This window comes from Zosterops lateralis (genome assembly GCF_965231275.1).
Source record: "Zosterops lateralis genome assembly, chromosome: 21".
Lineage (NCBI taxonomy): Eukaryota > Metazoa > Chordata > Aves > Passeriformes > Zosteropidae > Zosterops > Zosterops lateralis.
Window position 1 is genome coordinate 8,124,859 of NC_139781.1, and position 23,663 is coordinate 8,148,521.

The window sequence follows — 23,663 nt, forward strand, 5'->3', positions numbered from 1 at the left end:
CCTCTGCAATGCTTCCAGTCCCTGCTGGGGTTATGACACCAAGATGTTGGAAACCAAGAGCTGAAAAGGCATTCCTACTGAATCCAAGAGCTCCACAGAGCTCCTGGTGTGAGTGAGACAGTCACTGCACAGCTCTGTCCAAGGCTGTTTGATGTTAGGGTTGGGATTTGAGAACAGAAAGGTGCAGATCTCTCAATTATTGCCAAGTGTGTAAAGTCTCAATCCTACAGGGAACACGCTGAGGTGAGACTTGTATTGGTTACAGAGAACAGTGGCTGGGTGGCCAAGCTGGGAGCAATCACCAGTTTAATTTTAGGGCTACAGTTATGAATTAGGTTATGATTCCAGCACAAAAAAAGGAAATGTGCCACTACCTAAACTGCCCTGGACAACACACAGGCCACGTTCTTGGTTGAAGGATGAAGGATGATGCTGAAATTCATTATTCTGTACAGAGGGACAGAAGCTCCTGGGTTTTAGCAGTGTAATCCCAGTGGTGGAAGTCCTTCATTTCCCTGGCATGAGCACAGAGCAAAGTAACACATGATCCCTGTGGTTTGGCTTCATTTCATCTTTTTGCAGCAATGGCATATTTGATGCAGGACTCGAGGGAATGATGAATTGCACTCTAAGAACAATTCAATGAAAACATATGGACATGCTGAATGTGATACAGATCTTTGTAGGGTTAACAAAGTGTGAATCTCTGTATGGAAAACTCTTCTGATGGATACTTTCCTCATCCTTTCTGCCCCAAATAGAACCACCAGTTTTTTAGGAGCAGTTATCTCCTCTTGTGGAGATGAGGACATTGCTGAGGTCCCCCAGCAGCCTCCAAGGATGGAGAGCAGACCCTGACACTCAACAGTGCCAAAGGTATCAGAAGAAATCAAAGAAAAATAAGGATTGATTTGAAGAATGTAATGATCATTCATCTAGCTGGAGAAAAATAGGATTTTATCACTGAAATATTAGAAAGACTAGCATTTATACTCTGGTTAAGTATTACGGCACTGCAAATGATTTAATTTTAAATCATGAAAACAATAATGTAGCAAATCAATGCAAGAGGCTAAGGCTGCTCCAAGTGGGCAGGGAGAGACTTTCTCACTCCAGTCTTGGCCCAAAGGAAGAAGCCAAGTATCTCCCTGGCCTGTTTTTCCACAACAATTTTGCCTCTTGGCATATCATGCCCAGCTCCTTTTGTAACCATTCCTCCAGCTCCTGTTGGATGTTCACCCTTCACAGTTCTCATGTGTCCTGTCCTGTTGAGGCAGATGAGCTCATTGCAGGGTAAACTTCAATGAGGATGGTGATCTCCAGGTCCAGGAGATAGAAAATCAAAGATGTGTAACAAAACAAGGTGTTTTTTGAGGGAGAAGCTGAAAATTGCTATAGCCTGTAATTGTCTCTGCTCATGCTTTGGTGGCTGCTTTTGGACAGGCAGTTTTGTCACTCTGCTCAGTTTCTCATTGCTCTAACAAGGGAAAAGGAGCTCCACTGATCTTTGAAAAGCCTTCAGTAAGTGCCACGTTTTTCTTTCATGTTCTGGATGTCCCTGCTACAGCACACACACATCAAACCCTGCCCATAAAGGAGTAATTAAATGGCACTGCTAAAGGGATGTCATAGGATGGGTCTGATTACAGCTCACCCAGAAATGTCTTCCCAAGTCCCAGGCTCTTTGACATGATTCTCCCCCCTTTCTCTGAATTTCTTCCAGCATTAACTTCAGCCAGTCCTGGGATTATTTGAAAAAGGGCCTTGGGGGGACTTGTTCAAAGGCACTGCCACCACAGACAACTTTGCTTTCTGAACTGAAGCATATCACTCCTATCTGTCTGGACATATGAGCTGCTCAGCACTGCTTCATTAGGCAAGTTATTTTTAAATTCCCAGAAAGAGCAAAACATTGAGAGAGGAATTAGCATTTGCTGTTGAAACAGCTGCCAAAGAGAACAGGCAGAAGGCACTGCAGGTCCCTCCCCGCTGATATCTCTGGGATTAAACAGGCACCAGTAGCCAGTCACCGACACAGAGAGGTGAGAAATCACACCCCAAAAAAGGATTGGTAAGTGACCATCAGGACTCTGCTCTGGATGTAAGTAAGAAGGTGATCATTAACAATGAATAAGAAAAAAAATCTTGGAAATCTCTCTCTTCCTCCAGCCCCATTCTGTGCTTCCCACTTTTTCCTCCCCGAATTTTTCACTTAAGGATTTTAACTCCATTCTAGTTTCTCCACACAAATGAATGAAGCAATAAAGCCTGCCCAGAGTCTTTGCTTCCCCTAAACAACAAGACCCAGTGGGCTCCTGACATTTCCGAATGCCAAGGGACTGCAATAAAGCTGATGCTGCTTGATTGTGTTCTCACTCTGTAATGGGTTTAAGTTTCCCAGTGGCTGATGATGCTCTTACAGGCCAGAGTTAAAGCAAAAGGCTTGGCAAGGAATTGTCTGAGGCACGTTTTGGTGGCTGTTTGCAAACACTGACCGACCTGCTGTTGGTGTTGCTGAGGGCAGCCAGGATTCACGGTGATAATGTTAATAATGCAAAAAAAAAAAAAAAAAAAAAAAAAAAAAAAAAAAAAAAAAGTGTTGAATATGGAAATGGGGGATAGATTAGGTAAAAATAGCCTTTTCAGCCAAGGAAGTGAGTGTGCAGGTTGTGCTGCCTGGTTCATCCCTCCCTCCGCCCCTGCCTGCAGCCACAGGGTTTCTGTATTTATCCAGAACAAATCTAGCAGGAGCTGTTCTCATAACCTGCTCCCAATTCCTGCCTAATGAAAGCCACCAGATTCCTCTGAATTAATGCTTGTTCAAACCAGAGTGTTTCCTTTGGGGGAAAAAAAAATCTCATTAAGTATTTCCAGTGATTCTGCAGGGACAGGCACTCTGCCACAGTCGGCAAACTGTGTGTGGATTGTTCCAGTGGACAACTTTCCCCAGTCCTAAAAATACACAACGACCTGTGTTGATGTCCAGCTACCAAACACCCCTCTGACAGATAAATCATGGAATCACAGAATGGTTTGGGTTGGAAGGGACCTTAAAGATCATCCCTGCGAGGGCAGGGACACCTTCCACCATCCCAGGTTGCTTCAAGCCCCATCCAACCTGGCCATGAACAATTCCAGAGATGGAGCAGCCAGAGCCTCCCAGGCTGTGCCAGGGCCTCACCACCCTTTAGGGTGAAATCTGTAACGTGCCTTTCCACAGACTGCGTTTAAAATGTCCCTTCACCTTTTATTTTTTAGTAAACTGTGTTCCTTGGGTGCTTTCTCATCAAGGTGTGTTTTCCAGCCCTCAAGGAAGACTTCTTGGAGCCCTCACAGAGGTAATAAAACCTTACTTGTGTACTGGTGCCTGGCTTTGTGGTTCCTTGGAAGCATTTTAGCTCCCCTTGGCAGAGCATCTCATTAGGAGCTCATCTTCAGCTGATTATTCCTCTTCTGACTCACTGAATTCCATGACTTTGTCACCCACCCCTTTGTCCAGCTGCTGCTCTATTCTTAGGCTAACGACTTTACATTTGGTGGCACGTAAAAAAAAAACATGTTGTTTATTTAACCTCAGCTCATTAAGTGATCCAGATTAGGTTTGGTATTGGCGACCTGCCCCAACTTCTGTGCAGCTGCAGATCACCAGTAATGATTTGGCATTTTTTTTGCAGGTCAGCGATCATACATTAAGTGGTGTGGGGTCAAGATCCGGCAGGAAGAGAGCTCTACCAGTGTTCTGCTTACAATTACACTTGGAGACCCATCAGTTAGTTTTCAGTCCAATTAATATTTGTCGTATTGACACACCGTTCCTCTTTCTCAATCAAAGTACAGTGAAAGACAAGATCTTTCTTATTGGCTGAAGGTTTCTTCTAACAGCTCTACTACTGTAAACTATGATATTGAGGAAAACATCTGGTTAACAGGACAAAACCTACTTTTCATAATGTTATAGTATCTCCTTGAAATTATTTATTGGCTTATTATTTAAGTTGTTATTTTTGTTATGTAATCCTTGATAACAGAATGTCCAGGGATATCTCCATTAACCTTTAAGGAGACAAATGGCTGGAACAATCTCCTGTGGCTCCTCCCTGGCAGCTGCTCCCTGTGAGGGGCCGGGTGCCCTCCCCTGTTTCCCCTGTGCCCAGAGCCAGGGCCTCACCAAAGTCCTGGTACTGCCCAGGGCTGGGCAAACCTTTGGGTCTGTGCTGTCAAACCCAGTGACCTCACACTCTGCCCCACCCCGTGTCACCGGGATGTCCCCAAACCCCACCTGCCCCTGCTGGCTGGGGACACCAAACCCGGGGGCTCAGCAACGCCGAGGAGACTCAGTTTGCTGCAAACAGGGGAAAAAGGGGAAGAGCTTCAAGTGTTCTAATGCTTAGAACTGATCACCAGCACAGGGGTGGGACTGTCCCTTTGGGGCCTGTCCCTTTGGGGACTGTCCATTCAGGGCTGTCCCTCTGGGCCTGTCCCTTTGCCTGTCCCTTTGGGGACTGTCCATTTGGCACTGCCCCTCGGGGCCTGTCCCTCTGGGCCTGTCCCTTTCCCTGCAGCCCTTGTCCCCAGCCCTGTCCCTGCCCCAGCTGAGCAGGGTGTCTCTCTGGCAGGGCAGCCCTTGCCCCCAGCCCTCTCTCAGAGCTGAGCAGGGTGTCTCTCTGGCAGGGCAGCCCTTGCCCCCAGCCCTCTCTCAGAGCTGAGCAGGGTGTCTCTCTGGCAGGGCAGCCCTTGCCCCCAGCCCTCTCTCAGAGCTGAGCAGGGTGTCTCGGTGTGTCTCTGGCAGGGGAGGCCATGGAGCAGGGCCTGCGGGATTGCTGCCGCTCCATCCGCATCGGGAAGATCCTGATCCAGAGCGACGAGGAGACGCAGCGAGCCAAGGTCTACTACGCCAAGTTCCCCCCAGACATCTACAGGAGGAAAGTGCTGCTCATGTACCCGATCCTGAGTGAGTGTCTGCCCCCAGCACGGGCAGCCGGGCTCAGCCAGGCTCCTCTGAGCGCTCAGTGCCTGCTCCGAGAGAAAATTTCCACATTTCAGGGGCTTTGATTGGGTTTTCTGCTTGGTTTAGGTGACAGAGGAGAGAATTTATCAGGCTGTGCCAGGACACAGGTGACAGAGGAGGGAATTGATCAGGCTGTGCCAGGACACACATTACTCAGCTGCACCAGTGTGAATGCAGAGCAAATCGTTTGGGCACGGCTGCTTTGGGGAGAATGGCTGAGATTAAGACGTGATATAAATTAATTTTTTTTAAGTTTTGCCATGAGAAAAGACTCAAACAGTGGTTTTCTCACACTACTAAAATATGTTTTTTTGACTAATGTTATAATCCTAGAAGCAAATTACTTTAAAATTAAATAAAGTTAATGCTAGCCAAAAAAATAAAGTTTATCTGGTAAGCATGGTAAGGGGTTCATCAAGATGAGGCAACTTTTCAAGTCTAGGATTTTATTCTGTCCTACCTATGGAGCTTTTAATTTCCATTTGACTATTTTAGATGAGCTTTCTTGCCTCAGGGTTTTAATGAAATCCACCAATTTCTGCGCTTAAAACCTGGCAGAGTTGGCTTTTTCTGAATAGAGATGAAGTTCCTTCATCAGGAGACAAGTCTTCTCGAATTAATACCTGCAGAGGTGAAAGGACAAAAATCATAATTCAATTGCACATGGATACTCATGGATAGCTGGGACAATTTTGTCAACCAGAAGGAAAAATAAAACCTCCCTTTTTCCCAGTTGACTTTGGTTAGTCGTGGCCTGAACAGGGCTCAGGTGCAGTGACAAAACACTCTGGTGACACGAACAAGCCCCTCCATGTTGGGGTTGTATAAACTGCCACACTCTGCTTTAACTACTTCATCTTCTGTAGCCTGAATTTTTTAGGTGCAACTGGATTTATAGCACCTAAGTGGGTACTGAGAGTAAACACCAGAGAAATCATCTGGGATTAAGCGCATTCAGCAGAAGTTCACACATCCTGCATTTATCACAGACTTTATTTGGAACTTTCTGTCAGAAGCTACAGAAAGACTAAGTCAATTTAAAAAGTAAACAGCAGCCCAGCTTGAAGCCCAGGTAGCTGGGGAAAAATCAGAATTCCTGCATTTACACTGCCCAGTTGGCTTCATCTGCCTGCTCAGCTCCTGGCTCTGCCTCTGCTTTGAGTATACAAGGATCTGAATTTGGTGGGTCTTTTATTTTTAATTTTTTGCTCCTAAGATATTTCCTCAACTCAGTGCATTTGGATTATTACTTAGCTATATTGTGAATAAGTTATTTTAATATCTTTGTAGGAAAAAAAAACAAACCAACTTTTTTTTCAGCTATCACTGCATACCTAATAAGCAGTTTTTAAAACCCTGGGGAATTTAAAGGAAATTTATTTACCTTCATTGAAGGAAACGACATTAAACTTACCATGGAAAAGTGTTGCAATTCTCTTTTGCTATACATACAGCAGCAAATTGAAAACACTTTAGTAGGAATTACACCATGCTTTTGCTGTAGATTTTTCTTTAAAAAATTCTTTAAATGGGTTAAAACATTAAAAACATTAAAAAATTAAAAACATTAAACATTAAAAAATGTTCTTTAAAATGGGTCGGTGGTCTTTTTTATAGGGTGGGGTCCCAAAATGATGAAGTAAGATGGGTCTTCCTCCCTTGACTTTTTAACCTTTAGTGTTAGTGACAGCTAAATCCTGTTTTTTTCCAGGACTGTTTATGATTGTATTGTATTCATGGGGTCTATTGATTATTCAGGATGCAAAAGCCTAGTTTGACAGCTTCCCTGATTTATCAGTTCCTTCCATGATTTATCAGTTCCTTCAGTCTGGCTTCTGTTAACAAAAAGGGAAGTCCTGGCTACATTATCTCAGCACTATCTATTTTAATTAAAGTCTTTAATTCTTCTAAATCAATGCCTCAATAGCAGAAATAAACTTATATCCTATATCCTTACCATGTTATTAATCATATAGCACACATCTTGCAAAAAGCCAATTTTATAATACACATTTATAACAGGAAGGAATGCCCATGGTTAGAGGGGAAGGAATGCCCATGGTTAGAGGTGGAGGAATGTCTGTGGTTAGAAAGGAGAGGATGGTGAATATCCCCACAGACAGACGCCAGTATTGCCAATATTTTTTTGGTTTTTTTGTCACTGTTGGCCACCATCGGCCTTGCATGGAGTCACCTCTGCCCAGCGCCCACACACCTGAGGCGACATAAAACGCCCCCATACTTAGGGGACACAGACTGGGGGTTAGACATGAAACGCCCCCATACAGAGGAGATCGCGGGGACACAGACTGGGGGTCAGCCCCCGCTAATCCCCGATCCCGTCCACACTCCCTGAGGGCCGTGAGCCGAGGAGCCGCCATAGCATCCCCGCCCCGCCCCACCCTCAGCCTTTGCCCCGCACCAAAATGGCGGCGGCCCCTGACGGGGGGGGGAGCCGGGGCCGCGCGCGCGCGCTCTGGGCGGGGCGGGGCGGGGCTGCCCTCCCCGGGGCCGCGCGCGCCTCCAACTTCCGGCTGCCGGCGGCCGCTTCCGGCCCCCCGTTCCTTGGTAACAATGGAGCAGAAAATGGCCGCCTGAGCGGGCAGGAGGCGGCGCGGCGGCGGCGGAGCGGCACGGCACGGGCGGAGCGCGGACAGCCGGCACCCAGCCCTCAGCGGCGCGGGGCAGCGGCGCACACACAGCCTGCGCGGGCGGCGGAGGGGCGGCAGCGGCGGGCGGTGAGCAGCGGGGCGGGGGCGGGCTCTCAAAATGGCCCGGGGAAGGGAGAGGCCCAGGCCTGGGGGAGGAGGAGGCGGCGGCGGCCTCCGCTCGGAACGGCCCCGAAGCCTCTCAGTACTCGCTCGGGGACGGCTCGGTGGGGCTCGGGAGGCTCCATCCGCGGCGCCGTGAGGGAGCGGGGGGCGGTGATGGCGGTGCGGGCGCGGGTGTGCCCGGATGGGCCGCGCTCAGTCACCCCGGGGGATTCTCCCGGCGGGGCCTCTCTCCGCCACCCCGATCCTCCGTCAGGGGCTGGAGCCGGGTTTGTGCTGCCCCCGGGGCGGGCAGGAGGGCCCTGCAGCCTCCAGGTGTCCGGCTGGGCTGGGGGAGGAATTGGAACAGGCTCCTTTTGGGAGGGGAGGAGGGAGCGGGTGGTTATTGCTGCTCTCCCGGGCCTCGGCCACAGTTCAGTGCCCGGGGGCATCGCAGCTTTTCAGGGCCGTATTTTCAGGCCGTGAGATGAGGGAAGAAGCTTTGCTGTGGAAGACAGGCGAGAACAACTCTTCCCATCCCGCTGTGCAAGGCTTTGTGACCTGTTCAGACCTGTAGTGTTTGCTGTTCCTCTGCTGAGTTTCTCCCCGGTTAATCACGTCATCTTTGCTCTGTCACCTTAAGGTTTCTGTGCGAGGGTTTCCCTGCCCCTTTTTAATGCTGTTTGTTGGTATTTAAGGTTTCTGTTTCTCTGTTTCAAAACCCCCTGTCAAGTCCAGCTGGGTGTGTGGGTTTGTCTTGAGTGATCTGCTTTGATTGAGGGGCAAAATCAGGTTTTGTATAATAGAGTTTATGTTTATATATATGTATATATAATATAGTGATGATTAAGGTTTGTTTATAAAATTTTTATGTGTCCTGATTTTAGTGTGCAGTGAAAGCCTGAAAAGAGATTTCAAAGCCAAAAAAACCCTTCAAATTTTAAGATAATAATAGTATTATTTTGCTGTTTCTCAAGAAGGTGGAGCCTTGATACAGAGATGCTCCTAAACAAAAACACAAACTTGATAATACCCAATAGGATAATCGCACATCACATTTATTTTCCTGTCCATGTTGGCAGTGTTGGGTAATTTCAACTTGAAAATAGTTGTCAAGTGGTCAAAAGAACTTCTGACATTAATTTCTCCCTGAATTTTAATTGCAGCGACTTGTCAAGTCTTTGTAAAACAAATAAACAGTTGGCTGCTTCTTGGGCAGTTAATTATCTTAATTGAGGGTCAGATATTTAGTTTTGTTGTAGTGGTCACCTCGCACTTAAATTAACTCTGTTCCCTCTACAGGTTTACCATTTTGGAATTAAAATAATGATAGCCTGGAATTCTGTCCTGGGCAGGGAAAACACACCACACTTTATAAAATTAAGGGTTTCTTGTTATGTCAGACCACTAAGGCACAGTGTTCCCTCCATCAGCAGCCCTGAGTGGGCAAATCTTTGTCCCTGGGATAACCACACACCAGTATTTTTCAAGCCTCTAGTGGTTTCCATCTGTATCCTGTTTATTTTCCATATTACTGAGTTCCTGGACGAGACTGTTGCAAGTGTCTTTTCTCTCCAAAGTGTGTATTTGGGTTTTTTTAGAGGAATGAATAGTGTGATGCTTAGGTGGAAATGTTTTCAAAACACCTCTATCAATATACCTGCCTTGCTTGTCCCTTTATTCCTCTTCCCTGTGGGAATGGATTAAAATAAATCCCTTGATCCTGGTAGAACGATTCCAGTTGCAGTGGAGGTGTTGTACTTTATTTTAAACAATCATAGCATAATATATTATGCAATCATAGCATAATATTATATATTACATGATCTTAGGACTCCATATACTTCAGTCTAAAGATTGCATTTAAGTCCAGCCTCATGTAGCTTAACACATTATTGGAGAGTCCTAAATTCTTTATTTTTGGAGAACTTCAGTTTCCATTGAATCCAGACATGATTATTGGGTTATTATTATTATCCAAGGTTTTGTGGTTTAATCTCAAATCTTGTTGAAAATTTATCAGCTGCTGAGCTGGCAAAAATTACTCTTGAAGGGATAAAACCAAATGTGAACATTTCCGTCTTCAAGATACTTTGATGAGAGTCTTGTGCTTCTCAAAAGCAAAACTTGTAAAGAGCTTGGCAGTGTCATAACTCAGTCAGGAGCTTTGTGTGCTGAGCAGGGATAGCCAGGGGCATCCCAGGGGCTGGTTTACCTTTGCAAAAGGCAAAGGACAGGTTCTGGCTGCAGGTGAGATGATAAACACCAGCCTGTGTCTCCTCCAGACTGCTCAGGTTTGTGTTAATGAGACTTGTTAGGAGCTTTTGGCTGCTGTGCAGTGTTGAGGCTCAGGCTCAGGGAGCTCTGCAGGGTTGGATTCTCACAAAACCACCTGATGATTATGGAAGGCAGGAAAAGCCAGCACACATTTTATCTTAGCTCAGTAATTCCAAACTATCTTGTGCTCAGAGCACTCTGGGTCTCCATGTGCAACGTGTAGTCCTGTTAAAATGCTGAAGAAATGGAATTCTCATGCTACAGATGCCTGTTTAAATTCAAATAAATTTGCTTTCAACTTCTGTGTTCATTGGGCACCAGATATCAACGAGAACAGGAATGTGTTGGAATTTCTCTGTGGATTGTGGTTGCAGTGATTCTCTGGTCGTTGCCATTAACTGCATTAACAGCAGTTGTGTGGAGACACCAAGATTCAGCACTGAATTTAAAGATGGGTTTTTCTTTTTTAGTTGAAAAGTCAGTGAGTGTTGATTGGTTTAGTGCTTTCACTAACCACAGCTTGTGTTTCTTCAGGAATCAAAACTCTCCTTGTCCTTGGATATCAGTCCTGTTCTATGCTGTCTCTCAGGGTCAACACTGGTTTCTTTAGAGTCCAGAGTGGGCCTTGTGCTGCTGCCCCAGCAAGCAGGAAGCTCATTTCTGAGCAAAACCCATCATTTCATGAGCCTGCAGTGCTGGAAACTTGCTGCAGCTCATGGACTACCAAGCTTTCTCTTCTTTGCTATCTGCATTTGATGGCAGCGTTATCTTAATTTTATTTTCCACTTGTATGTGAAAAGTGTTATTTTAGTAAGTGCAGATGATAAAAGGCAAAGCCCAGCATTTTGGCAGTTGTTACCACGTTTTATTTTCAGAGCTCCATCTTGGTTCCACATGCTCTCAGGGTTGTGGAATTGCTTAGCTCTGCCTTGATTCCCTCACTCCTTTCTGACTTATCAGGAGTCGTTAGTGTTTCTCTTCTTTATCGCAACAGTTGGTTCAGCTGAAGTGTTTTTCCTCTCTGGTTTGTTGGTTTTTTTTTTTTTTTTTTTTTATTCTGTGGAACTTTCTGCCACTCTTCTGCAGAAGTATTCATTTGCTTTCTGTTATTTGAAATGCATGTTCAGAATGGCATCTTGTTTGGGGGCCTTTGCTTTGAAACACTTTGCTGGGGTAGTGAAAAAGCTGAGTGGATGTTTAACACTCCTTGTTAAAGTGGCATTTAAATCTTACAGCACTTCTCAGAGAACACAAGACTTTCTTCCAGCTTTCCAAGAGTGGTGCATGTTTCATGATAATTTTTGAGTTAAAGAGGACACACTGGAGTTCTTGATTTAAAAACTTGTGGTAGGTTTATTAAAAATCTGCTAAGAACTTAAATCTGCTGTTCATCCCAGTGGAAATAAAAAGCCAGAATAGCAAGGGAAAAAAATCCCAAAAATCATGATGCCACTTAGAAACAGTAAAAAGGAACAAACTTTATTAGTTTTCAAAGATGGAGATGAGTGTATTGGACCTGTGGTGTCAAAGCCTTGAGTGTGATCACAACAGGAAACCTGTGCACCTGCACAAAAAGAGAAAACCAAACAAACTCGACATAATGAAGCTCTATGTATAATGCAAATAGATGACTTTCATTTCGCTGTCTTACGGTGTCTTTTTCCTTTAATGATGAGATTCACTGAAAGATTTTTGCTTCTGCTTTTGAGCTTGCAGACACGAGTGATGAAATATTTAAGATGAAAATGCACTTTCTGTTATGTCTTATTTCCAGCTAGTTTTGAGTACTGAGAAACTGGATACCAACTGGCACGGAAACTGTTTTTAAACTCTGAATTCTTCTAGGAAAACGAGGTGGGGTGGTTTGGATGAGCGCTGCGAGTGGAGTGGGTTCTGTTTGTGCTCTGAAGGAGCCCGGGGTGAGAGCACTGCCTGTTCCAGCCGCTGTTCCTGTGTCATTTGAGCCGTGGAATTGGAGCGAGGGCCGCGCTGCCATGGCACGTCAGAGCCGCTGAAGTCACAGTTCGTGGAAAGCGCTCGGACACGCAGCTGTGCCGTGCTTCCCTTCAGCTGAAGTGTCTTTGAGGCATGTTCGCTGCGAGCTGGGCAGGGAAAATAGCCTCTAACGACCCAAAGCAAACAAATCAGTGCTTCTGGCTTCCCTCCAGAGTCACTCCTTCAGTCCGAGGGTTTGATCAGTTCTGCAGACTGCGAGTGAAGCAAGGTGCTCTACCGGTTGAAGTAGCTAATTAAGATGAGGGTATGAATCATAAATGAGAAGTTGGCCTTCTGCTGAGGACGTCTCTGGAACACCCACACTGCCATCCTCCTTTTTGTTTATCCAGAGGTATTAACTGTGTTGCTGGGACGTGAGGTAGCTCAGGAAACATTCCTGCCATACAGGGCACGAGAGATTCTCAGGTGAGGTTGAAATACTGGTAACACTGACATGGGGGAGTTCTGCACACCTGACTCATGAGCAGCTGAGCTGTTCCTTCACTTTAATTAAATTCCATGCCTTGTCCTGTTCAAATTTGAGGCTTGCCTCATAAATCTAATGAAGATTTTAATTTTCAAGTATCCCTTTTTCATTTAACCTTGCCAATGAGCGATTTCAGGGTTTGTCAGATTTTCTAAGTTCTGCCTAGTTGGTTTAATGAGAGTTCTAATGTTCTATGGGATTTCTTTTAAATATTAAAAAAACCAGGAATGCAGGCCATGGTAGTGTCTTGGTGTTCAATACAGATAACTGATGTCAGGAGATACTGCACATTATTGAAGGAGGAGGAAGTAGAGATTTATTACTGTGCCTTATGGTCCATTAGTAGTTTTTCTGGGAAGAATCCTGTAGTCCACAGGTGTATGGGTGACACACATATGTTATCCCTTGTTGTCCCAGTAGATTTGAGGCAGTAGCACATTCCTGACTGGATTTAGTTTACACACAACCTGGCGTGAAAGAAAACAAAATATTTCTTGTGCTATAAAAATGATAACATTGCATTATTAAGGGAATATCCAGTGCTCTTCAATTGTCCCTATCCAAAAAAAAACATGGTATTACTTCCTCTTGAATAAAAGAATGTAACAAACAATAGCTTTTGTGGGCTTACTGCAGTCTGGAGCAGCAGTGAGGAGACAGGCAGTCATTTGTGCTTGGAAATCTCTGAGGTTGTTGAAGCGTAACTGCAGGGAAGATACTTCCCTGATTTGTGGCAGGGTGGGAACACCAATTAAGAATTCACTGTAGTTACTCTGTCAGGATATTCAGCTGCTGAAGAATTTTTTTTTTTTTTTTTTTTTTTTTTTTTTAAGGAGAAAATTGTTTATCCTATCTCTGATTCTCTTGCTTTGTGCAGTCTTTAGGTGGTCACCCCCTCACTTCCCCATGAAGAGATTTTCATATCTGGGTATCTCAGCTGAAGCTTGCAATAACCAGCAGATCTGAACTTCCTGCTTGTCACTGTGAGCTTCCCCACCCTGTGTCAACTCAGTGCTGACAAGGAAGGACTCTTAAAGAAGGAAATTCTGAATCTTTCAGCTTGGATAAGAACAAAGCCTTACACTAGAGAAAAGAAAAGCAGAGTTGAACCGTACCTGCTTATTAGATAACCAAATGTTGGTTATTTTATTGTACACTAGTAATACACCTGTTGGTTTTCCCTCATCAGGCTTCCTCCAGCCAGCTTGAATTGTCTGCAGGGTGTGAGCTGAGAGCAGCATCCTGAGGGGCAGATTTTCAAGTTCTTTCTGCATCTCTGTGCAGAGCTGTGGTAACTCCCACCATGGAAATCCTGCTGTCCAGCTAGATGGGCTCTGTGGAGCTGTGCTGAGGCAGGAGCAGCCTAAACATTCCAGTAAGTTCAGTGTGGCCATGGAGAGCTCTGCAGTGGGCTGGGAGGTGAGCCTTGTCTTGGACAATGTGCACAAGGGAGGAGAGAGAAAGCAGCAGAAGCCTTGGGGTAGAAACCCTGGGTTTAATATCAGAGCTCTGGTTTGAGGAGTTGTCATCCCATTTGCTGTCAGCAGTCAGGTAGGGAGAGTGTGTTGTTGCTGTGTTTCTGTGCCATCTGTATTTCCATCAGTGTAAACATCCCATGGAGAGTCACAGCATTTCTGGGATCCTGAAATCAGGATATGGGGGATTGGTGTAACCTGTTAGTAGCTTGGAATAGAAGAATACAGCAATTTGTCACTAGCAGAAATAGTCCTCATGTAAATTTAATTCTTCATTCAAGATCCCACCTCTGAGGCTTTTTTTCTTAGCAGTAAACTATTCAGCCTTGACCATTAGCTCATTTTATGGTTTAAGAGGGAAGATAAGAGGTAATGAAGAAAATAAGGGGAGCAAATCCTCATTTTAATAAGTAGTACTGACTTATTCCACACATTTCCTAAAGAATCACCTATTGAACATCCGGCTGTTGGTAAAGAAGATATTTTAAAAATTTTTCCTCCCCATTTGACTTGTTTTGACTCTCCCTTTTTCCCTGACCAAGAATGGTGCCCCTTCATTTCCTGAAATGGAACAGGCACATATCTTTGAATCACATAGGCATTAGATAGCCAAGGTGCCTGCAAGCACTGGGATTTTCAGTTAAAAGGAAAGTAGTAAATAAGTAGTAAACAAATGTTATGTTTTATATGTGTAGTGCATCCTTTTTAAAAGCTGTGTAAAAATTAGTCCAGTGTTTACAAAGGTGTTAATATTTCCATCTTTCTGAAGACATTCCACATGTTTCCAAGTCAGTAAATCCCATGGCAGTCATTTGGGATAAAATATTTTACAAAACTTAGTGCTGCTCTTGTCCCTTAGCATTTTATTACTTGTCCTTATTTTCTTATTCTTGTTGTCGACTTTGTGTCATTATCACAAAAAAAGGGAATGCTGGTTAGAGTTTGATGTGTATTCCCAAAGAACTGATACATCTTTCAAGGTTTTAATTTGGATGCAAGTCTCTTGTTCTGCTTTAATTCAGATATTACCAGAACCTGTGAGAGCTGCTTTAAAAAGTATCTTCTCCAGGATGTCTTTAAGTAAAGCTACTTGGAGTAATAATTCTGCTACAGAAAGCTTGTAAGGAGTTGATGTTCTCATTAGAAATACGTGCCTGGCATGTGAAGGGCACAGAGATCTCCTAAGTGAGCCGGGTCAGAGCTGAGCAGAGCACACCTGCAGGAACTATTGCTCAACTGCCCCGTGAATGGGGTCATTTATGGCCCTTTAACAGCGTGTCACAGCCACACAACACAACTCGTCACATGCCAGTCTGCAGTCTTGAGATTGCACCGGGGATTTGGAAATGCAGAGAAAGCTGATAGGCTCCCATCTGACTCAGGAGTGACTCTGGTAATTGCTGCTGCTTCCTGATTCCTGAAAAAAGTGTCATTGCTTTGGTAAAATGGCAGAACCTTAAAGAACCAAACAGCACCGGTAGCCCAGAGTGGCAATAAGTTAACATCATTAACTTAAAATCAAGTTCTGTTGCATCAGAAAGAGGGTTAGAACAGCAGCTTCATAATTTTTAGGTCTGCAATAATGGGAATGTTCTATCCTGTGGAATTTTTTTGGTGCTACACACCGAGGTCGCTGGTGCACTTTAATTTTCATCAGAGCAGCTGAAATAAAGTGCCCGTGGAGATGATGCAGTGCTGCTCTTCTGGAGAAGCACTAATGTAAACTGTGGGCAGTCTTGACTTGACAGCTGTGCTGACAAACCAAAAAAAGATGCTTTTTGCACTAGACAGATGTCTAAGTGTTGGAAATTTTCCAGTGAGAAGGCAGAAAAAGCTTTATTCTTCCAGTATTTCCATGTCACATGAAGTATGGTTTAAATGAAAGGAATGTTTTCTGATGGGGAATGTTATTGCAGAGCTTTTTAGCATGCAGAGGATTAGTTTCTTAATCACCTCTCTGAGTAACTAGATTCTACCAGTTGTACAGGAAAATTCTTGGTGCTGTGAATAGTGAGGCAAGAGCGATCAAGGAAACTGGTTATTTTATCTTCATTTGATGCATTTGAATGGCACAGCCAGTGCCAGAATGTCTCCTGCATTTGCATGTGTTCCTTATAATATTTATCAGATACAGACATGGCATTCATCGATTATTTTCCTTGAAAGAGAGACATTGTCAAATATTTCAACCAAATGAAAAACAGTATGAGAAGGTTATATTTAAAAATATGCAGCCTAGAAGACAGCTCTTTAAAGCAATGGTGTGCCTGGTATATGCTGGAGTTTTGTCTTGGAAATCTGCTTATCAACATCAGTAGTGCAGTAAAAGCTGAAGCTTGAAAGCAAATTCCTCTCTTGATGTAAAACTGTAAAGTTGATTTTACAAACTCTTTTTGTATTTTGAGGGAATGAAAACCTTTCCTTTTTTTTTTTTTTTTTTTTTTGTTCACAGGGTTCTGCAGCATTTTCTTTATTTGAGTTCTTCATGATCACTTCCTTCTGTTAAAATAAAATTATGGTGAGGAGGTTGTTTCTGTAGCAGGCAGGGAAAAGCAAGGAACAGATAATCCTGTGCTCAGAGAGGATCCAGGATGTTTTATGCCTTCTACTACACTTCTCTAAGGCTGCTTGGAAAGCCAGTTGTGATATTAGGAATATTTTACGCAAAAAGCAGATAATCACGGTCACGTACTGTGTGAATGCAAAGATGGGCTAAGGCTTATGGCAGATGATATTCTGTGTTCAACTTGCTGCTTTGAGTATTTGGTAATGATGGGCATCAGTTTTGTTTGTACTTCTTGAGGAGGCTCATGCTTTGTTTTTGATCCCTGTGGTGATGAACCTGATCCTAACTGAAGCTTCATTAGCAAACTGCTTTAACCTGTACTTCACTCTCCGCTGCAAACATGCCTGAATTCCGTGCTGTATTTCACTGCTCTCGATGAAGGCTTTGATCTGTCCTTTTTTTAGGTACTGTTCTACTGATCAAGATGGAAAGCTCAGATTCTGGTGATAAAGGAAATATTGATCAATCAGAAGCCCAACGTCAGAGCCAGCTGGATCGCTTAGATCGAGAAGAGGCTTTCTATCAGTTTGTGAACAACCTGAGTGAAGAGGACTACAGGCTTATGAGAGATAACAATTTGTTAGGAACACCAGGTAGGTAATGCTTGCCTGTGTCCATCCTGCTAGAGTCGCTTGTAGGCAATTTGTGTCATTTTCTGTTCTCCTGAAGCCCTTTCACCCGTCTGTGTGCTGCAGCCACGTTCCGTGGTAGGAAGTAGCTTCTTGCTAATTTGTGCACATTTAAATTCAACTGGTCCCTTGACTTGTGGAGATATAGGATGGTGTGGATTCATCAGATACAAAAGTCTGGTGTTTACACAACTCGGCAGGAACTCCCAGATTTGACCCAGTTCCAGATATGAACCCTTAATGGACAAAAAAAAAAATCTCCTTTAAGCATCTGTGTGCAGATTTTGTGCTGCTGAGGTTAGGAGTTTGTAATCAGGGTAAGTAGTCTGGTATGAGATTCTGCATGGGCATTTTGATGTCAGCTCTCAATCAACTTGTTAAATTTCCTCTTTATAGGTCGATACCTAATTCAAACCATGACTCAAGTAATTTAAACCTTTTCCTGCTTATGGAAGTGTTAACATCAAATATTTCACTCTGGACACTCTAATGGGTGTAGGATGACAAAAACTGCTCCTCAGTTGTAGAGGTTACAGAACCAGAGAGCACATCTCTCTTGAATAGGATGGAAATGTTGGATATTTCAGCTTCAGGAAAACTTACTTGGGACAAGAGTGCTAAAGTGTCTGAACTTCCCCTTAGCAATGTGCTTGGCAGTGCCATTGTGGCAGGATTTAATTAGACACAACTCAAGCAGTGGCTTGTGCCTTCTTTAGAAGCTTTTTGTTAATGCTTGCCATACATATATGATTTGGAAATATTTTTGGAAAATTTTGCTTATTTTCTAAGGTGAAATTACTGAAGAAGAGTTGCTGAGAAGGCTACACCAAGTTAAAGAAGGTCCGCCACAGCAAAACAGTGATGAGAATAGAGGTATATACAGTATTTGTGCAAACTCTTAACTTTAGCGCCCCGTACGGACCTTAACTTGAGTGCAGGAGTGGAACAAGTTAAGCCTAGGCAGGTGCAAGGTGAGCTTTGTTTCAAAACTCAGTGAACCTTATGTCTGATATCTGCTGCAGAGGTCAGTTTGGGATAGATTTCATTCATAACACATCTCTTACTTCTATCAAAATAAAGTTTCGTTTAGGTTTATTTCTTTTTTTAATTTCGTTTTTTAAGATTGCCTTTGTGTCTGCTCCCTTCTGGGATGCTTTTTGGTGATCCCTCTTTTTTAAAATCACCATTCTTCCCTTCCAAAGGTGCTGCATTGCTTTTGTTGTCACCCTTCTGTAGAGATTGGTGGGGGATGCTCAGAGCTGACCACTGGGGTTCATTCTTCAGTGAGACAGATTTGCTATAAAGCTCTGCAGGTTAAGGCTCAGGACTAACTTAATTCTCTGTTTCACGGTCGATAGATCACTTAATTGTTTGGAAAGGAAAACACAGAATATTGATGTGTTATGGCACCTGACATGTGACTTTCCATTTACTTATGATAGAAAATACATGTTCTTTTGATTACTTGTTTGCTCTGTGATGGCTGCAGCCTATCTGTCCATATTAGAGCAATGTCCACTCCTGCTCCCTTAGAAGAGCTCTGGTAGTTACAGATTTGTCACGCTGCCTGTGAAACCACAGTAGCACTTGGTAGGATTCAGCACTTCTAAATTGCCACTCGTTAAGCTAAGCAATTATGTTCTTGGAAAAGATGACTCCAAAATTAGCTCAGTACTCTAATTTTGGTAGTTCCCTGTCTTTTTCACAGGTGCAGAGTCCGCAGAAGATGTTTCAAATGGAGATTCTATAATAGACTGGCTTAATTCAGTCCGACAGACTGGAAATACAACACGAAGTGGGCAGCGAGGAAACCAGTCCTGGAGAGCAGTGAGCCGGACTAACCCAAATAGTGGAGACTTCAGATTCAGTTTGGAAATAAATGTCAACCGTAATAATGGGAACACGAATCCAGAAACTGAGCATGAGCCATCTGTAGAGCCTTCCAATGGGGAGGATTTGGAAAACAGCCAAAGTGACTCTGAAATTCCAAGGTCTGAATCACCATCGATAAGGCAGCCTGGATCAGAGAGGAGCAGTGCGGAGGAGCTGGCGGCTGAGGAGGCTTCCCCTCCTAGAGGGCAGAGGAGAGCCAGGAGCAGGAGTCCAGAGCAGCGGCGGACACGGGCTAGGACTGATAGAAGTAGGTCACCTATTAATGCAGTGAGCGAGGCCCCTCGCAGGTCTCATCACAACACATCATCTCAAACACTTGACCACTCCTCGGCGGGCGAGGCCGAGGGCAGCTCCAGAACCAGGCAGCACGTGACGTTAAGGCAGCACACGGTGGGGACTGAGGTGCCAAGTGAAAACGCAGTTCTGTTCTCCCCGCCCGAAACGAGGCCTGCTCCTCAAGCAGCAGGTTCTTCAGAAAACACCGGCTCCAGCGAGCCCACGGCTCCCGGGCAGAGGCCTCCCACCATAGTGCTGGACCTGCAGGTGAGAAGAGTCCGGCCGGGCGAGTACCGGCAGCGGGACAGCATCGCCAACAGGACCCGCTCCCGCTCCCAGACCCCCAACAACACGGTCACCTACGAGAGCGAGCGCGGAGGCTTCCGCCGCACCTTCTCCCGCTCCGAGCGGGCCGGGGTCAGAACTTACGTCAGCACCATCAGGATCCCCATCCGCAGGATCCTAAACACGGGCCTGAGCGAGACCACGTCCGTGGCCATCCAGACCATGCTGAGGCAGATCATGACGGGCTTCGGGGAGCTCAGCTATTTCATGTACAGCGACAGCGACGCGGATCCCAGCGGGCCGGCGCCCAGCCAGAACGTGGAGGGCTCTGAGCCGCAGGGCACGGGCGGGGGCACCTCGGGCAGTGAGAATGCAGACGTTAGCTCAGGGGAGGTGTACGAGGGTGGGCACGAGGCTAGCTCCACTTCTGGTGCCAGGCGGGAAGGCCGTAACATGAGGGGATCGGTCACTTTTGAGGAAAGCGGTTCTCTCCCATTCCTTAGCCTTGCACAATTTTTCCTCCTCAACGAAGACGACGACGACCAACCGCGAGGACTCACCAAAGAACAAATCGACAACCTGGCCATGAGGAATTTCGGCGAGAGCGACGCTCTGAAAACCTGCAGCGTGTGCATCACCGAGTACACGGAGGGCAACAAGCTCCGCAAGCTGCCGTGCTCACACGAGTACCACGTGCACTGCATCGACCGCTGGCTCTCGGAGAACTCCACCTGCCCCATCTGCCGCAGAGCAGTCTTAGCTTCTGGCAACAGGGAGAGTGTTGTGTGAAAGGAGAGCCCCCCCCGAGCCGATGGCCAGGCAGCAGCCGGTGTGATAGTGATGGGCAAAGAAGTCACTTCCTTTATGGCCACTTTTTGAGTGGTACCTCAATGTATAGTAAATTGACTTGGAGTGAATCTTCCCTCATTGAAGCTTTTTTTTTTTTTTTTTTTTTTTTTCCCTCTGGATTCAAGCTTTGGGAATTGGAAAATTTCTTTAATTAGGTTTTTCGAGTTCTAGTCGGTTTGGGTGTTCAATTTTCACTTGTTCCAAAGACATCTCCCCCACTTCAGATTTTTTTTTTTTTTTTTCTTTGTGAAGAGTATTAAGTTCTTTCTCCTGCCCAGCCCTTGCCATCCCAGTCCAATAAACAGTTTGTCCTCAAGATTGTGCTTCTGAGGAGTTCTTTGAGAAGTTATCCCAGCTCAGTGTCCATGAGTCATAGAGGAATTTTTGCAAGAAATCCAGCTCTCTGAAAAAATAATTTAATTGCACATACTTTTAATTTTCCTCCTGGGTTAATATTGGACATGTCTGTGTAAATAACACTAATGTTAGCCCTTTCCCCATCACTATGGCACGCTGTAGGATGAGCTGTTAGCATAATTGGGATATTTATCTTGTTGTGGAAATATAAGAATTGCCTATGCTTGTTTAAATAAAGGAGAAAAAAACAAAACAAAACAAATCTGTTTTAAAATTGTAAAGCTTTTTTGTAGAAGCTCAGTACTTTTCCACTGCACTGTTGTACTAACGCATTAAGAATTAAAATTGTACCATGCTTGGAAATCAAGAATGCTTTTCATACAGCCCCCACCACACAGAGAGCAAACTGAACACGAGAGAGCTGCTTTTGTGACTGTGTACCTGTCAGGAGCAGTGCATATCTGTACTATTTATGTGAACAGCTACTGTAACATAAAACCAGTTGGATTAGACATTTAATTGCATTAAAAAAACAAACAAACAAACCGGAATTGAAATGTTATAATTGCAGTGTTTTGGCTCAGTAATGCCACCAAAAAAAAAAAAAAAAGATAAAAAGTAGAAACTGTTCTAATGGCTGGTTATTTCTTGGTCTGGTTGCAATTATGGAATAATACAAACCCGTGTGTACTGGTTTGTTCACTGAGGTTTGTGCCCAATTTTTCTATCAGCTTTTGCTCTCAGTTTTTGAGGCAACGTTGTAACTTCAGCAAACAAGTATGGACAGGTTGGTTTTTAATTCTTCAACTGTCTTGGTAACCTCTGGCTGTGTTCAGTGGTCTGGTGTTGGTAGCCTGTGGTGCCACTGGAGAGAACATCATCACTATTGGGTTACATTTAAAAATGAGTGCACTGAAATGTGTAGCAGATTCTTGAGAATAGCAGTAAAAACCCAACAAGCTCTTTATATTCCTATTGGACAGAATGAAAATTAATTTCCTTTAAAAATTACGTCCATGGTGTGTTGCAATTGGGAATTGGCACATGTAGCTCAACTCTCATCAGAGTGTGTGTGTGTGTGGGGAAACATCCTTCACCCTCAGTGACCCCTTCTTTGTTTTATTCTCTAAGGTTTTGGGTTTTTCCTGGCTTACAAGTGCAATGGGAAAGTGGTTTTTATTTATTTCCACTCCAGGGTAGTAGTTCTGAAGGATTAGAGCTGCTCTTGCTGGCTGGATGGGAAATTTTGCTTGTTCCTCGGATGACAAAACCAAAGCTGGCCTATTTCTTTTCCTAATTAAAACACATTTTTGGTGTTTTATACCGGTGGATACATAAACCATAATCACTGCTCTAAGCCATTTTAACATTAGCTAGTTAAAGGATTCTGCAGCATCCCAAAAATTCCTTTTTTTCTCTCTCTCTGTGTGCATTTTGTGCTGTTATTTCAGTGGGAGACCCTGACTGGCTGCTGAGCTCACTTTCCTCCTGGTGGGACACACCATCACAGCAGAGGGAACACGAGGGTTCTTTGGGAACAGAACAATCAGCTCCACGAATTTGGGTTTTTTTTTCCTTGGACACGCATCACTGTAAAATTGGAGTTGGCTGTTGATTCTGGGTGCTGGGTTCTCTGTGCCAAAATCTCACAGCAAAATAACACTTCTGAATTTTGCAGAGTAAATACTCGCTCTCAGTTGCAGTTTCCAGACTTACAGAGGGTAGAATTAGAAGGAAAAAAAAAAAACTCCTCTCTACATGAATTCTGTGTTAGATGTTGAAAGTCAGAGATGTTCATCCACCAGGAAAGGAGCCCATTATCCCAAACCCACTCAAATCATGGCTGTGGTACCTGTCACTCTCCCCTTTTCCATGGAATTTCCACCTTGGTACAACTGCCCTCACAATTTTGTTATAGCTTACAGCATGTCTTAACATTTTATCTTTCTGTAACAAGAGCAACTTAATAAAATCTTGGAGGTTTCCCAAACGGTACCAAGAACAAATAATTTAATAATCTCAGTTTGGGAGACGTTGAGTGTTCTCCGTGGTTTCTCTGCCTTTCACAGTGCTGAGTGTGCTAAAGGGGCTGGGGGCTCGTTGTCTGCAGCAAAAACTTCTTTATGTAGCTCACTTAATTAGGGTAATTAAATTTCTATTTATCTAAATTTAGATTGGAGTTAGCAAAAGCCAATATTAACATTTCAGTTGCTTACAAAATGTGAAACACTTTCATAATTAGACTAATTTACATTTCATGAATTATTTTGATAGCAAACGTGTATTTAGCTCTTCCCTCAGTTTTTTCTTGTCTTTCTGGAGGGATGCAGCATCTTGGAGGGGTTTGAAGAGTTAAAAGGGGGAATTTGGGCACATTCCTGGGCCTGATGGGCAGGAATTGATGGCTTTGGAGAGACTCAGTGCGGTGTCCTGGGTCACAGTGCCACCGTGTGGGATCTGCCTTCAGCACCAGCGGGATTCAGGGCAGGAGCAGCAGCTTTTATTTGGGTTTCGAAGGATTCTCCTTGGCATTGCCCGACTCAGTGGTTACCAGGGTTTTTTTTTTTTTCCAAATGTCCAAACTCTTGCTGGGAATAGCTGGTGTGTGAGCTTCATTCCTTTCCGACAGGACAGACACAGCAATGACAGCAGTCACCGGGCCAAACACACAATTTTAATAATTACATTAATTACAGGTTGTATATTTTAATTCACATTGTGAACCAACACAGACTTTGGGTGGTCAGTTTAATTTTTTTAATTTTTTTTTTTTTTTTTTTTAATTTGGGGCTTTATCTGTGAAAAGACTGAATTCC

At 44.3% G+C, this 23,663-nt stretch overlaps 1 protein-coding gene across 2 annotated transcripts; it reads left to right on the forward strand.

Moving 5' to 3' along the window:
* Positions 1-7,803: 7,803 nt before the first annotated feature.
* On the forward strand, positions 7,804-22,827 carry RLIM (ring finger protein, LIM domain interacting). 2 transcript variants are annotated; one of them, XM_083876461.1, is made up of 4 exons: positions 7,808-7,883; positions 16,963-17,151; positions 17,977-18,060; positions 18,896-22,825. In XM_083876461.1, exons 2-4 carry the CDS (start codon positions 16,983-16,985, stop codon positions 20,428-20,430), a joined length of 1,788 nt encoding a protein of 595 aa, XP_083732587.1. In that variant the 5' UTR covers positions 7,808-7,883; positions 16,963-16,982; the 3' UTR covers positions 20,431-22,825. The 2 variants fall into 2 exon arrangements, with proteins under 2 accessions (XP_083732588.1, XP_083732587.1); XM_083876462.1 differs by lacking the exon at positions 17,977-18,060 and having other exon boundaries at positions 7,804-7,883; positions 18,896-22,827.
* Positions 22,828-23,663: the final 836 nt, after the last annotated feature.

Excerpts from the sequence above, each read along its gene's own strand:
- RLIM (XM_083876461.1), top strand. The coding sequence starts at position 16,983 with ATGGAAAGCTCAGATTCTGGTGATAAAGGAAATATTGATCAATCAGAA. Across the intron at positions 17,152-17,976 it reads CAATTTGTTAGGAACACCAG|GTGAAATTACTGAAGAAGAG; the intron begins GTAGGTAATGCT and ends TTATTTTCTAAG. Across the intron at positions 18,061-18,895 it reads AAACAGTGATGAGAATAGAG|GTGCAGAGTCCGCAGAAGAT; the intron begins GTATATACAGTA and ends TCTTTTTCACAG.